Raw genomic sequence first — 16,297 nt, forward strand, 5'->3', positions numbered from 1 at the left:
AATGCACGGGCACAGATGAAAAAAAAAACAGGCCCTAGAAAAGTCTGCTCTTTCCAGCCAACTCACTAGGAAAGGAGCAGTCTGATATGACAGAAAGCTTTTAGATAGTAAGCACCCTCCTCCAGCCAAACACCGTGGGAGAAAATGTTGGCTGTCTCCACACGGACAAAGGCCGAGTGAACAGCCTACACTTCCACCCTCAGCAGGCTGTAACCCCCACCCTGGAGTGGAGTCAGAGAAAGTCAAGTAGGGAGACAGGATTTTTAAAACCGATCCTTCCCCCAATCCCATCCCAGCAGTGTCATGGGAGACGTAGGCTTCTATCCTTACCCAGAGACCAGACATGGCTCCCTCTCCTTACTGGTTTGGTCAGTGCAGGCCTAGTGGGGAGCTGTAACTCCCACGCTACCCAGCAGTATTGAGGACCCCTACCCCAATAGAAGTCAAAACAAAACCAGTCTTCCAACACCAACTTAAATGCTTTCTCCAGCAGTGCGATGTCAGAGGAGGCCTGGACAAACAGAAGACTTAGAGAGGGTACAGTCTCATAATACCTGAGGTGGGCAGATTTCAACTGAAAATCACCCATCACCCCAACAACCAGGAAAATCTCAACTTGAATGAAAAGATAAGCCACAGACACCAACTCTGAGATGACCCAGATGTTAGAATGACCCTATTAGAGTAAAACAGCCATCATAAAAATGCCTCAGTAAGCAATTACAAATATGCTTGACACAAACTTACCGTATTTGCCGGCGTATAAGACGATTTTTTGGCCCCGAAAAATATGCCTCCAAGTGGGGGGGTCGTCTTATACGCCAGGTACACTTCAGATAGACTGCCCATAGTGCTTGCCCCGTGCCATAGTGGCCTCCCGATGCCCGCCCACTTCATTCCACATACCGTTCAGGCATCAGCAGCACTGCTGGGTGTATGCTCGGCTGTTATGCGATTTTGCTGTTATGCGATTTTACCACACTCGCAAAATCGCACACAGCCGAGCATACACCCAGTATGATAGCGCAAAATCGCGAATCGCGATACCATACTGGGTGTATGGTTGGCTGTGTGTGATTTTGCGAGTGTGGTAAATTCGGGTTACCGTATATTTCTTTACATATGCATTGAAGATTCGCGATTTTGCGCTATCATGGTGCCTGTTAGAATGTTGAAGAGCTCGCACTTGCGCACTAGTGAGGTCCCAGGGAGATGCTGATGCAAGGGTGGACCAGACTGCTATAGTGACAGGGCGGGCAAACAGGGAACAGGGACCAATCAAATCAGGCTTTGTATACAGCCAACAGCCAACCACAACACTGCACCATTGTACAGTACAGCATAGAAAATGTCGACCAGTCAAACCCCTATCATCCCTATCATGGCACCAGCCAAAAGAAAGAAGTATGATGCAAATTTTAAACTGAAAGTTATTTGGTGTGTGGAAGGTGTGCGGAAGAGGGGGTAGTCGTATACGGCGAGTATATAACAAACTCTGTATTTTGAATGGAAATGTTAGGGGGTCGTCTTATACGCCCAGTCGTCTTATACGCTGGCAAATACGGTAAAAACAAAGTCTCAGCAAAGAAATAGAATCAAACAGGACTGAAAAACACAACAACTGAAATAAAACCCAATGATGCAGAATGGAAGAAACAGACAAAAGTATCAGTGAAGTTGGAGATAGAACAACAGAAAATACCCAACCAGAACAAAAGAGAAAATTGCTATGGACTGAATTATGTCTCCCCAAATTCCTATGTTGAAGCCCTAACTCCCAATGTGACTGTATTTAGACAGGGCTCTTAGAAGGTACATGAGGTAAAAATAAGGTCATGACTGTGAGGTCCTCATCTGATGGGGTTGGTAGCCTCAGATGAGAAAGAGCTCTCTCTCTCTGGCTCTGGCTCTCTCCACACACGCACGCACTGAGGAAGGCTTGTGAGGACACAGCGAAAAGGTGGCCAGAAGATAGCTCTCCCCGAAACCAAACTGGCTAGCACCTTGACCTCCATCTTCCAGCCTCCAGAACTGTGAGAAGTGAATTTCTATTGTTTGAGCCTCCAGTCCACGGCGGCCTCAGTGGATTAAGACACATTTTAACACCGAGAAGTGGGGCGCTGCTTTAACAAATACCTAAACGTTGGAACTGGGCAAAGGGGAGAGGCTGGAAAGGTTTTGAGGTGTACGCTATTAGGTTGGTGCAAAAGTAATTGCAGTTTAAAAGGTTAAAAATAATTGCAAAAACCTCAATTACTTTTGCACCAACCTAATAGAAATACAAATATTAAAGGCCATTCTGGTGAGGTTTCAGCAGAAATGAAGACACGTTACTGGAAATGGGAAGAAAGGTGATCCTTGTTGTAAAGGGGCAGATGTAGCTGAACTGTGTTCAACCGTTTTGTGGGAGAGAGAACTTGTGAGCAATGAAACTGGATATTCAGCAGAGGTTTCTAGGCAAAGTATTAAAGGTGCAGCTTGGGTCCTCCTCACTGCTACAAGTAAAATGTGAGAGACGAACTGAAGGAATCGTTAAGCAAAAACAAGACAGAACTTGGAGATTTGAGAAAGTCCGTTCCTCCATATTGCAGAATATGAGGCAGCTTGTTCTGAATAGAACACTAACACTCTTGGACTTAATCAGCCATCTCAGCAGAAGGCAGGCGTGGAGATGGGGTTATACCAGCAGAAACACTGCCAGCTGGGACTGAAGGGGACAGAAAATACTGGACAAAATGAAGGCAGGCTGTCAGACTTCCTAGAGCCTACAGGACCAGACAATAGAGCTATTCAGGTGCAAAGGGAATGAGGGGCAGCTGGATGGCTCAGTTGGTTAGAGCACGAGCTCTCAACAACAAGGTTACCGGTTCAATTCCTGCATTGGATGGTGGGCTGCGCCCCTGCAACTAAACATTGAAAATGGAAACTGGACTCGGAGCTGAGCTGCACTCTCCACAACTAGATTAAACATAATGACTTGGAGCTGATGGGCCCTGGAGAAACACACTGTTCCCCAATATTCCCCAATAAAAAATTTTTAAAAAGAAAGAAGGATGCCTCAGAGATCGTGGGTCTGCTTCCTCAGTTTCAAAGGATGGGGGTGTCCCCTGTGCCAACAGGCCAGATGGCCTCAGACTGAAGCTTTGGGGCCATGCTGGCCAGCAGAGCCTTAGTGGTGGGATGCCTGCCTCAGTGGGTCAGCGGGCCTGGAAGGCGAGGCATCAAGTGAAGAACTGTTGTCCTGCCATAAGAGCTGATGAACTTGCCTCATTGGGCTTTGAACTTGCCTGGGACCTGTCACTTCCTTCCTTCCTCCTTTCCTCCCTACCTCTCTCCCTCCCTTTCTATTCCTTCCTGTGGAGTGGGAATGCTGTCGTGTGCTGGCCCCACCACCATGACCCCGGCTTGGAAATACATAACTTGTCTGGTTTAATAGTTCACAGCTGGCTGGACAGGAACCTGCCTCAGGATGAATTGTACCTTGAGTTTCATCCATATCTGATGTACATGGTAATTTGAAAGAGACTTTAGAGTTGATGCTGGAATAAGTTAAGACTTTGGAGGGTTGTTGGGATGGAATGGATGTACTTTGCAAGTGAGAAGAACATGAATTGGGGGGGGCAGGGGCAAAATGCTATGGACTGAACTGTATCCCCTCCAAATTCATATGTTGAAGTGCTACCTCCAAATGTGACTATATTTGGAGATAGGACTTTCTGGAGGTAATTAAGGTTAAATGAAGTCATAAGGCTGGGATCCTAATCTGGTAGGACTGGTGGCCTTTAAACAAAAGGAAAACCTCAATCTCTCTCTCTCTCTCTCTCTCTCTCTCTCTCTCTCTCTCTCTCTCTCTCCCCTCTTCCCTCCCTCCACATGGACACACCAAAAAAAGGCCATGTTAGGACACAGCTAGAAGGTGGCCTTCTGCAAGCCAGGAATAGAGGCCTCACCAGAAACCAAAGCTGATACCTTGATCTTGGACTTCCCAGCCTCCAGAAGTGTGAGAAATAAATTTCTGTTGTTTGAACCACCCAGTCTATGGTATCTTGTTATGGCAGCTTGAGCAGATTAAGAGAAAAAATTACTGGGGGGAAAAACAAACAAAGCCTCAGGAACCTGTGGGATGAAAACCAAACACCTAACATCTGTGTCATCAGCAGCCTGGAAGGAGAGAAGGGGTGGGAGTGGCGGCTGCAAATGTAGTCAAAGAAAGGATGGCTGAAAATCCCCCAAATCTGGCAAAAGACATAACCCTACAGATTCAAGAAGCTCAGCAAACAGGACAAACTCAAAGAAAGCCATACAAGACACATCTTAGTCAAATGTGGAAGCAAAAAATACAGCACTCAAAATGTTTCCTGTAATAACCTTCAAAGTTTCAGTGACAAAAGTATATATACAAAGATGTCATCTGCCTCTACCCAAGAATAAAATGGTGAAAGGCAAAGATTTCAAAATCTTTTCAAGTTTTTCACAACCTAATATGAAGTGGCAGTTCAGGTCTGCAACTAAAGGTTACCATGGTACGAAAAAGTCTAAGGTACAAACTATATACAATGGAAGAAAATCTTCATAAATAAGTACATTGTCAGGTAATTCAGATAGCTTAAAATAGATGGAAAACGTTGAAGGTCGCTCTGTATTCCCCCTTTCTAGGCTGCAGGCCTGACCCTTGGAGTTAATGATTCTAAGTAGGAGACGTCTCAGCCAGCAAAGTCTACAAGGCACAAAGTGCAGAAGCGAACTGCCCAGCCATTGTCCCCTGGCTTTGGGGGAAGCTGCCTTCGTGGAAACTGCGGCTGACCAACTCATGGTCTCATACTTTTCCTAGATGTGAGTACTCATTCAAGTAGTTGTCTCTATCAACATTTCTTGAGTTCATTCCCCCAGCTTTTTCTCTATGCTTTCCATCTATCTCCTTTGGCCTTGCACTTAAGACTAAGGGCAAATTCCCCTCCTCCACTACTCCTGACTCCAGACAAAGTCTTTGTAAATTCTCAACCTCTTACTTCTACCCCTGCAATCTCCCTACAAGAACCACTCTTCAAAAGTCCATCCCTTTGGCACTAAGAGATGGCCTAGCCTGGCCAAGATGCCCTCTTTCCACCATGGCATACCCTACTTGTCTCAAGGATTCTATAGCTTACATACACATTAGGGTGTCAGAAATAATTTTCCTCTATCCACATAGAGGAAATTCACAATGTCCTCCATTAGGACATTTAAAAAACGCAAACCCCCTCTTTCACATTCTAAGTAAGTTCTGTTCCATATAAAAAAGACATCTCATTAACATATCTTTTATAACACAGTTAAAGTTCCTTGCAGTCCTCACATCATGGATAGTAAATGTTCCATACATATGTTCCAAATGTACCACATTTACGCGGTCTTTATCCAGTATGAATTCTCTTTTGTTGACCAAAGGCTGAATTGCCACTAAGAGCTTTTCCGTATCCCTTGATTTTCCCTCCAGCATGAGTTTTCTGATGTTGAGAAAGAGATGAGCTCTGGCTGAAGGCTTTCCCACATTCCTTACACTTGTAAGGTTTCTCTCCAGTGTGAGTTTTCTGGTGCTTTGTGAGAGATGAGCTCTGGCTGAAGGCTTTCCCACAATCCTTACACTTGTAAGGTTTCTCTCCAGTGTGTGTTCTCTGATGACGGATAAGGGCTGAGCGGTCACTGAAAGCTTTGGTACAATCATTGCATTTGTAGGGTTTCTCCCCCGTGTGAGTTCTCTGGTGTTGAGTGAGGGCTGAACAGTAGCCAAAGGCTTTCCCACATTCGTTACACTCATAAGGCCTCTCCCCAGTATGAGTTCTCTGGTGCTGGATGAGGCCTGAACGATCACTAAAAGCTTTCCCACATTCGTTACACTTGTAGGGTTTTTCTCCAGTGTGAATGACCTGGTGCTGGGTAAGGAACGTGCTTTGGCTGAAGGCCTTCCCACATTCACTGCACTCATAAGGTTTCTCTCCGGTGTGAATTCGCTGGTGTTGAGTGAGGTATGAGCTCTGATTAAAGGCCTTCCCACACTCACTGCATTCGTAGGGCTTCTCTCCAGTGTGAATTATATGATGCCGAATAAGGGCTGAGCGGTGGCTGAAGGCTTTCCCACACTCGTGACATTTGTAGGGTTTCTCTCCGGTGTGAATCCTCTGGTGCAGAGTCAGGTGTATGCTCTGGCTGAAGGCTTTGCCACACTCATGACACTCATAGGGCTTTTCCCCTGTATGAATTCTCTGATGCAACACAAAAGCTGAGTAGTAGCTAAAGGCTTTCTCACACTCACTACATTTCCAAGGTTTCTTTCCTGCACAAATTTTCTCATGCCTCATTACATTTGAATTTCGCTTTAAGTTCTTTTTAAATGAATCACAGTTACGTAGTTTCTCTCCTTGCTGTTGAATAAGTAATGACCTGCGATTAAAATTTCTTCCAAATTCATCACACTGGTAACTTCTCTCCCCAGATTTCTTCTGACCGACAACCTCTTGCAGCAAATGTTTCTCATGGTTTTCCTGCTGACTCTCTAAAGAATCCTCACTTCCACTGGCACCTTCCTTTGGAAATCTTTCTGTCAATACCCCAGGGGCTGACTCTTCTCCCGAAACGTCCTGCTCTGCAGTTAGCTCCTTGCTTTCTGGTCTTGTCTCCCAGTCTGACAGAAACAAAAATGCACACATATCATTTTCTACACTGAGAGTAAAGTAATCGCTGTGGTAGGAAAATAATAAAACAAACAAAAAATGCTCACCAGGAACACATGCACTTGAAAGCTCTCAAAAAAAGCCTTGCAGTTTGAAAGGACATGAGAAAAGAAAGATGACTGGGAAGAGAAGTGCAGCTGCACTGGGGGAGGGTGAGCAGGCACTCACAATCCTCTGTCCAGCCAGCCAGGGAAGGGGAAAGAACAACAGAACGAGACTAAGCAGAGGTGATGTGGGGGAAATGGCAAATAAAAAACAGTCTGGGGAGACAGGACTGGGATCAGAGAAAGGCAGTCTCCAGGGACCACCCACTGCCACCCCTCCCCAGAGCCGCATCACTTCACACCTTGAGCATCAGCATTGTTACAGCATTCATTTCCTTCCTGAATGTCCAATCACTGCTAACAGACTAACCTTCCAAAACTATTCCTTTTACACAAAAATCTCTGTTGGTTCCCCTGTCTCGACAGGAGACACAGATTCTACAAGTTAGCATTCAAAGTGGTCCAGATCTATAAAATCAAATCATTACAAAGCTGAGTAACTAAGAAGCTGGTCATCTCTGATGCTCCTACAATTGGAAAGAGTGATACAGAACCACTTTTTTTTTTTTTTTTTTTTTTAATGAGTAGCGTGTAGGGAAGGGAAGGTCAAATTCTCATGTGCTCAGATTGGTCCCCAACTAGTCAGATACCTGCCCTCCAAATCGTAGGCTTCCTAGTAAGAGTTTGGGGGGAAAACTTCACTGCTAAAAATGTATAAATATTTCCAGGCTTAAATGATCATTAATGTCCATTCCACCCACGATGCCACATGACATAAATCAATAGGATCCTTTGTTCTCAACTACATATCATAATCAGGGAAGTGCCTGGGATTTTAAAGGACAAATAGGTAGAAATAGGTTAAAGGCAAGTGGATTTCCAGCTGAGGGAGTGGGAAGAATTAAAGCACCAAAAGTGCATGGAGCACATGCAGTTAGTGCAGGGGAGGGAGACACGCCCACTTCGTGTTAGGGGTTCAAGTTGGAGAACAGAGGAGGTAGAATGGTCAGGCAGGTAGACTGACAAAGGCCTTGATAGAAGGTGGAGAATACAGAACTGGCAGAGTAAGCCATGCACAGTGGGGAATCTAGCATATTCTGCTGCCTGAATTGGACAAGACTAGACTAAAGAAAGTATGTATGACCAGCTGCCAGTCTACTGCAGTAATGCAGTCTGACAGAAGCAATAGAGTCAAATCCACGACATCTTTCAAAAACAGTTACCAGGACTTAATCGATAGCCGTCACTTGCTTAGCACCCGTTCAGCCAGGTACTGTTCTAAGCATTTCTCTTCGATCTTTTCATTTGATCCTGACAACAACCCTATGAGTTAAGTGCTATCATTAACCCCATTTTACAGTTGGAGAGCCTGAGTCACAGAGAAGTTAATTCACTTGTTAAAGGTCACAGAACTAGTGAGTAGCTGAGATTGGTTTTGTACCCAGGAAGACTGGAACCAAAGTGCACTCGTAACCATATGCTATGCTGCCTCTCCATAGGAAACGCAGAGATCAATTTATACTCATTGCTCTGAGACAAAAAGCCACATTATCCTGCAAAGACCAAATAACATATATGAAAAAGCCTGGTTTAGAGCCTCATACCCAAGCAAATTACTAACAAACATTAAAATGTTGATTTCATTTCAGGAGTAGAAAGTGTTTACTTTCTGAAAAATAAAATTATGACATCCATAGAGGGGCAGTGTAGCACAGGAGGAAGGGACTTCAACTTTTCCGTGGGTCTAGCAAAATCTGGAAAAGCTCCTCCACAAGATTTTCAAAGATGCTTTTCCCACTAATCATCTGGATTTATGTCCACTATTTCCAACACTCACTCACCTGGACTGGCTGCTTTCGAGACTTCTCTCTCCAGCTCCTCCCCACACTCCAACTGAGAGATTACATCAGGCTTGGAAATCAGAAGCCCTGTTCATGGGGAAAGAAAAATGGGGTCTGGTAAAACAGCTCAGGGTTAGCTCCTTAGTTGTTAGGGAAGATGGTATGAGAGGGAAGAAGGGGGAGAGGGGGAGGAAGAGGGAGAGGGAGGGTGAGAGGGACAGGGAGGGGGAGAGGGAGAAGGAGGAAGAGGGAGAGGGAGTGGAAGAGCGAGAGGGAGGGTGAGAGGGAGAGAGGGAGGGAGAGTGAGAGAGGGAGAGAGAGAGGGAGAGGAAGACAGAGAAGGGAGGGAGGGAGAGGGAGAGAGGTAAGGGGAGGGAGAAGGAGGGGGAGGGGAGGAGAGAGGGAGGGAGAGAGAGAAAAGGAGGGAGAAGGAGAGGGAGACAAAGGGAGAGAGGGAGAGAGAGAGGGAGAGGGAGAGGGAGAGGGAGAGGGAAAGTGAGAAGGAGAAGGAGAGAGATATGTTCTGATTTCTCCCTCACCAGTGCTCAGAAGAAAACAGGAAGGTTGATATGGGGTCTGGCTGAATTCAGAACAGTTGAGTTGCTTGTTTTTACCTCTTCCCATTAAAAGACTAAGCACCCATTTCTTTTCTGTTTTTTTTAAAATTTTTGTTTAATATATTAGGGACATTAGTTAGTAAAAGTGTATAGGTTTCGAGTGTACCATTCTGAAATACATCAGCCATGTATTACATTGTGTGTTTACCACCCAGAGTCAGTTCTCCTTCCATCAAGCACCCATTTCTTAAGACGTGTTTTCACTAGAAGTTTGTCACAACATCCATGGTCAGGGAGTAAAGAAGGAGGCTACCATCTGGGCCGACGTGATAAAAGGGAGTCTGTTTCTAACTCTAGGAGTGTCAAAAGTACACACACAAAGCAGAAACTTCCTGTCTTGGGCCTTCAGGCATTAAGACTCTGAATCTGAGAACCACAGAGCTCCTGGGAACTGCAGCAGCAAAGGTACCATACAAAGCAAGTTCACGGCACGGGGGCCATCCTTACCCAGCAAGACCAGGTCTCTGTGCTTCTTTGGCACACCTCCCTGAGGAGGGTTCAGCTGCCCCCACTGGGTGACAGCCTCATCCACGTCCCTGATCACCACCATCTCCTGAAAAAACAAACACAGCTGTGTTCACCAAGGGACCTCCTTCCAGAAGCCTCTGGGAAGGGCTCAAACTGACAGCATAGGAGAAGGAAGACAGGAAGAATGGGAAGGTTAGAACAAATGACCTCTAACACCCCTTCCAACACTAAGATTCTCTGGCATACAGTGGTCCCCCCTTATCCATGGAGGACATATCCTTGGACACAGAAACCGCATATAGTATTGGAACCTGTATACACATACATCCATTTTCACTTAAAGGAATCCCTTTCCAGCCTCTCTTTGGCATATCTGAATTGCCAGCCTCACTGCTTTGGGCTTTGGGGTCATTATTAAGTAAAATAAGGGTGCCTTGTACACAAGCACCGTGATATGGTAACAGCCAATCTGATAACTGACATGGTTAGTGACCAATGGGAGGGGAGTGTCTACAGTATAAAGATGATGGAAAAAGGGATGAGTCACGTTTCAGGGGGGATGGGGCGAGATAACAGGAGATTTCATCACGCCACTCAGAACAGCATCCAATTTAAAATTGATGAATTGTTTATTCAGGGATTTTCCATTTAATATTGTTGGATCATGGTTGAGTGCAAGTAACTGAAACTGTGCAAAGGGCAACTGCATAGGAGGAACTACTGTTATCTGTAGCTCAGACTTGCTCCATGCCTCCATGCATTGGACTGTATGTTACCTGCACGTATGAAGGAAAGCGCCTTTGATGTAAAATCTGAAGATAACAAGTTATTAGTTCATGTATCAATAAAGTAAATGATAAAATATAGAAATCCTTACTATTTAGACATGGAAAAGTGGAGAAAATATAATTGCGAATACAGCATTTTCCTTATGCTACGGTTTTAAAATATAAGAGGCTCAAGAAATATGAAATCTTTTTCTCTCTGGTTTTCCTTTGAGAACAAAGTCAGCCCAATATATATTAAACATTAAGATGTTTGCTACATATGTCACAGAAATAGACTTATTTGTAAAAGAGTAACTCAAACTCAAATTATTCGGGAAGTTCCCCAAGTGTGCTTGCCATTTGTCATGGTGGTCCTGATGGGTCTGACACTGCCCCTCCTCGACCCCATCATACACTAGCCCTCCTGCACTCTCTGTGCTCCAGTTGGTGGCTGCCTTTCGGCTGCCTGACATGTGTGCCATGTTCCCTTTGGCCCCTTTCCACATGCTACTTCCTGTTCCTGAATGCTCTCCCCGTCTCACCCTTTCAGCCATTTTGGTCCTACTCACGCCTCACATGTCAGCTCAGGCATCACCTCCTCAGGGAAGCCTGCCCTGCCACTCTGGATTGTAGCACACGCTCCACACCAAGGGGACCTTCTGGTTTACATCTATCTGGCCTGCCCACGGTAAGCTGCTCAAGAGCAGAGGCAAAGTCTGTTTTTGCTCCCTGACACAGCCCTAGCACCCAGCACACAGCAGGAACACGGTAATCATTTGTCAGGCAGATGAAGTAATGCAGGAATGCTTGAACAAGAATTAGTAGCAAAAGCTTAAATGGGGTGTTCTAGAGAAGTGTGCATGGGGACAGAGGTGGGGAGGGGGACAGAAGTATACCAAACATTGAAAACACTGCAGGAATGTTTACTTCAGCCTAACCTTGATCTCGATGGTAGATACAAAGTTTAGCCTGTCTATTAAAACGTGGGGTGAGGGCCGGTGGGTGATGCTCCTTTGAATCTGTAGCTGAATCGATTTACTACTGATAAATGTCTAATAGTTTTTCTCATTCTATCAAAAAATGTCTACACAAGTTCAATTTAAATGAGACCCATTAAAACAGACCAGTCCCTGGGATGCTAGTCAATGAACCAGTCTTACCTCTCTTTGAACCACCACTGTTGCCACAGGCCCCGAACATAAGCACGAATATAATGGTTAAATTTGTTTATATCCAGCATTCTACATTTATGACACAGCCTTTCAAAAACAAAGGGTAAAACCGTTCACATAATGAAGTTAAAAGAACTACCTACTTTGAAAATCTCTACCTCAAGTAATTTAACTCTTTATTCTAATACTTGAAGTATGAAATCTCTACTTTTTTATTTCAGTTTATGGGCCCTTAAGGCCAAATGCCTCAGAAGCGACCAACACGAGTGAACGAAGCACGTCTCACCTTGCAGGGCCTCTGCAGACGTTAATGGGGCTTTATGTGCCTTTGGACTAAGGCCCCATGTAGGTTCTCCTGTGGTGTGCCTACACCACGGCCCAGCTTCCATCAGCACTCTCCAGCTTACCGTACGGTGACACACACACCCATTGAAGACCTCCAACTCTCTTGTCATTTGGAGACTCTTTTTTTGCCAAAGCTGTTCTCTCTCTCAGAATATTCCTGTATTCTATTCTCCAACTACCTATTCTGTCCTGTTTTTCAAAGATGTAGTTTTATCCCAGTATTTTTTCCCCAAATACTCTCAAGGATGGAAAACCTCTTCCGTGATCTATTATGGCTTTTCTGTACCAGTCATTTCTGTACTTAAAAAAGTCCGTATTTCTTGCTGTTGAACGATTTTATTGATCTATGTCTTACCACCTCAGTACACTTCATGAGCCAGGGGCAACTGGCTTTTATTCCTGTGCATCTCACCACGAGGCTAATCACTACTGAACTGTCTAAGTGTTTACCAAGCACTAAGTGGGCAGAGAGGTAATGCTGGTGGAGGGGGGGGTGGTTCCACACAGGTGAGGAGTTTTCCATGAGGTTGACCACGTATCAGTTTATCCACTGCATCCAATAGTCCAGGAATCAGGGCTGACCAACTCCATAACAATGGAAGAAACCATATCCATGCCCTGAGAACATCAGAAAGAAAAAAAAAGAAGTAACCTAGACTCACCTGGGATTCAGGGGTCACGCCATTTTCTGTTGGGTTTCCAGCATGGGGAGTGTCAGAGGCCTCAGAACGTGACCCTACAAGTGGAGATAGGAGCCATGATGAGTATTCTTGCCTTGCAGTAAACTCGCAGAAACTGCCATACACAGCCTCTTGTCACTTAAGAAGAGTCAACCCAGGGAATTAAGGGACAATCCCACAACATCCTTGAATCAAGACAACTATCACCATGGCTGCCTCAGTTTCCCCATCCTCTTCTGCCCTAAAACTCCAGTAGAAATCCGCTATGAGAATCTGCACACTTAAGTTAAATACATATTTCTATGTCTCATAGGCTGAGCGATGGTCAAAATGATACTCAAAGTCTCTGTCCATCCGTGCGTCTCAGTGCTTCCTTCTTGTTCTATTCCAGGCTCACTGGATGAAAGAAGACTAAATTCTTTTTGAACACTGGCTTTTCAGACACAACACTGGATTTCTCAGAAAAGTGATGGGTCTAATGGGAAAACTATCCAGGATTCTAAACAAATCCCGTGACTTCTCCAACCCTCATTTTCCCTGTCTGCCAAATGGGTCTAATAGTCTTCTGCCTACCGCCTTACGGGGTTCCTGTGAGGACGATAGGAAGTCGTCATCAAAACTCAAACCGTCACATCTGTGGACGTGGGGCGCGGGAGGCACGCGTCATCCTGCTGCGGGCCCGCGAGCTCCGCAGGTATCGGTTCTCCTTCCAGGACAGGGCTCTCCCGGAGAAGACGGGCGCTGCCCCTTCCAGAGCCGGCCCCAGCCGGGCGGCAGCCTTTCCCTTTCTACCTCGCCGGCGGTCACCGCGCCGCATCCCTCCCAGATTCTCACCTCTGCCCCCAGGCTCCATGGCGACTCCCTCCCCGGGGCGCGCAGGAGAGCCCCGCCGCGGTACCGGGGGTCCACGGTTCTATCTACCCAGAGGCCCGGGGGCCGCGCGCGACCCTCGCCCGGCGCCCGCACCCGGGGGGTCTCCTGCTCCCTCCAGCGCCTCAAGCTTAGAAGGACCCGCGCTCAGTCCTCCTCGATCCCAGGCTCGACGTCTCTCCAGACACAGAGGAAGCCGAGACGGCGACAGAGGCATGTAGGAGCCCGCGGGACCAAGTCGCGGCGGCCCGTAGGCGAGGTTGAACTACAACTCCCAGAACCCTCCGCACGGCACGGCGCGGCGCGTCACCGGGCGTCGCTTCCCAGGGGTCCCCGCGGCACGCAAGTCAAGCAGCCTTCCGCTATCCGCGCAGTGTCTCCGGCGACGGGACCCGTTTTGAGTCACCTTTGCGGGAGTGCTCGGCCCCTTGGAAAACGCATTCCTGGGCACTCAGAAGGCCACTTCCTCGGAGCTGAGTGTGGGCTCCGGTCCGGGAAGAAGCCCTCGGCCGCTCCTCGCTTAGGGCCTTCACTCCCCGCACCTGGGCCTCGCGGAGGGCGGCGCCGCACGCTGGGCTTCCCTCCGCCGCGGCTGTGGCGGGGCTGGAGCGTACCCCAAGTGGCCGGGATGGTTACGCCAGGCTGCACCGCGGGGCGGGGAGGCGGAGGCTCTCAGTCCCGGAAAGCCCTCAGCCCCGACGCGGCCAGGTGGCCCCGCGCTCCCTGCGAGGCTGCGGGCGGCCGGCGGCGGCGGTGTCTCCAGGCTGGCGCTCGCCCTCGCTTGTCTCCGCTGTAACGTTTCCAGTTTTCCATCCGGTTCCAACTCCCAGGAAGGGAAATCGAAGTAGCCTGACTGACGTGTGTTTGGGCACAAACCAGAGTCCGTCTGTCCTGTCCCCGGTAGAGTCCCCGTTGTCAGCAAGGCCTCGGCTCCCCGGAGTAACGGTTCCATTTCTCATCACCCGGCCTCGTGCCGGGCTGGGAGGAAAAGTGGTCCTTACGGGGCAGGGGACGGCGCCATGCTGTGCACACGGGCCCTTGCCCTTCCCTTGTCTGCCTGGAACGCGGACTTAGTGGCCGGAGGTATAAATTGGGAGTTGATCACACTTGGAGGGTCCAGGGTCCCCGCTAGCTGATGAGTCCTCGTGCAGCACGTCGACCAGGTCAACACCCTAGCAATGGGGAACCCACAAGACGGGAACTGGGCCCCTGACGGTTTGGTGAAACAGCCTGGGCTTTAACAGGAGGGACACGTAAGCTGCTGTTTCGTTTAAGCTCCTGTCACGTGGGGATCCTGCTATGCACACAGCCACACTTAGCTCCTAGGCTCCCGGGTGGCTGCTCGGGTCCAGTTGGTTAGGGCTGGAGGGGCGGGAGTGCGGGAACACTGCCCCGCGGCTCGGAGACGCTGCAGGGTGGCCCCCACCCGTCCACCAGCGGGAGGTCAGGAGTGCGCCGTTTCCTTCAAAAAACGGTGTGCATGAAAGGCCCCACCACAGAAACCCCGTCTTTTGTTACCAAGCGAATGATCGGTTCTCGGTCCTCTCACTTAACCTACCAGCAGTGGTTGATCAATCTGACTACTCCTCCCTCCCGGAAACATTCTGGTTTGCCTCCTTGACTGGGCACTCCTCACCGGTCTCCTTAACTAGTTCCTCCTCTTCTCAGCGTCTAAACCAGTGGTTCTCAAATTGTTCAGTGATCAGAACCACCGGGTTAAATACTGTGCTGAAAACTCCATCCCTATCAGGCTGTCTGGGGTGGGGCCTGAGAATTTGCATTTCTCAATTTCCCAAGTGATGCTGAAGCTGCTCATTTGGGAACCAACTAAATGTTGCAATGTTCCAGGATTCAACAGAGCAGGGAGAACCTGTACCCTCCAAATGTGATCAACTCCCAATTTGTATCTCCAGCCATTAAATCCGCATTCCAGGTAGACAGAAGGGAATGGTAAGGGCAAAGGGAGTTTCTTAGTTGTTCCTCTGTCTTTTAAGGTGCCTTTCCAGAAGTCCTACCCAACAAATTCCAATTGCATCAATATACCATTGGCCTGATACCTCACTGCAAGAGGCTGAAAATATAGTAGGGCACTCTGCTGCTCAGAATAGACTCATTTCCTGTTATTAAGGAAGAAGAAATTAAGATAATTCTGTTTTTTAAAGAACACCTAGATGCGAAGACCCCATGGTTGCTCTCAGCTTGGTGCCCACACTCTCAGCAGCTCTCTGGAATTACTGCTTTATTATTAAGAAGTTCTCAGAGATGTAGGTGTGAGGAAGTCAAACTATGCCTCTGCTGTGCAGATGTGGGTCGGACAGTCTGCATTTGGGCTTCACAGATACAGATGTTGAGGACGAGGCCATGTCTAATAGCCCCTAGTGGCCTGGCTTTCAGGTGCATCCTCACATCTGCTGCTTTTGTACTAAAGGATGACTACTCATGGGTGAGCTATGTCTGAGTTAACTGGCTTGGCGCTATTCTTTGAGATTAGACATAGCCCCGTCTCCTGGTTCACTGTGGCTGACTTCTGCAGCTTGGGACCTCGCCCAGCTGCCATGGCTGCAGCTGGCTGCTGCAACTGGACTTTGAACTTTCTGGTATGAATATTTTCCCTTCAGCAGCTATAAGTGAATAGGTGATGAAAAGGGGAAAGCATTGTGTCCAGGGTATGCATGGAATGGCAGGGCCAGGCTAAGGAATCTCAGTCACCAGTGGGATTAAAACTAAGATAAAAATCACCACCATCCTAGAAACAAGGATAGTTGGGTGATACATTTGGTCCA

The 16,297-nt window shown here is 47.5% G+C and overlaps 1 protein-coding gene across 1 annotated transcript; it reads right to left on the reverse strand.

The window, feature by feature from the left end:
* Positions 1-4,288: 4,288 nt before the first annotated feature.
* On the reverse strand, positions 4,289-13,775 carry ZNF892 (zinc finger protein 892). Its single transcript, XM_081068616.1, has 5 exons — positions 13,611-13,775; positions 12,627-12,700; positions 9,660-9,765; positions 8,596-8,682; positions 4,289-6,661 (listed from the first exon to the last, which is right to left on the reverse strand). The coding sequence occupies exons 1-5, from the start codon at positions 13,729-13,731 to the stop codon at positions 5,394-5,396; spliced, it is 1,656 nt and encodes a 551-aa protein (XP_080924742.1). The 5' UTR covers positions 13,732-13,775; the 3' UTR covers positions 4,289-5,393.
* Positions 13,776-16,297: the final 2,522 nt, after the last annotated feature.

The sequence above is a fragment of the Rhinolophus hipposideros genome (assembly GCF_964194185.1).
Source record: "Rhinolophus hipposideros genome assembly, chromosome: 12".
Lineage (NCBI taxonomy): Eukaryota > Metazoa > Chordata > Mammalia > Chiroptera > Rhinolophidae > Rhinolophus > Rhinolophus hipposideros.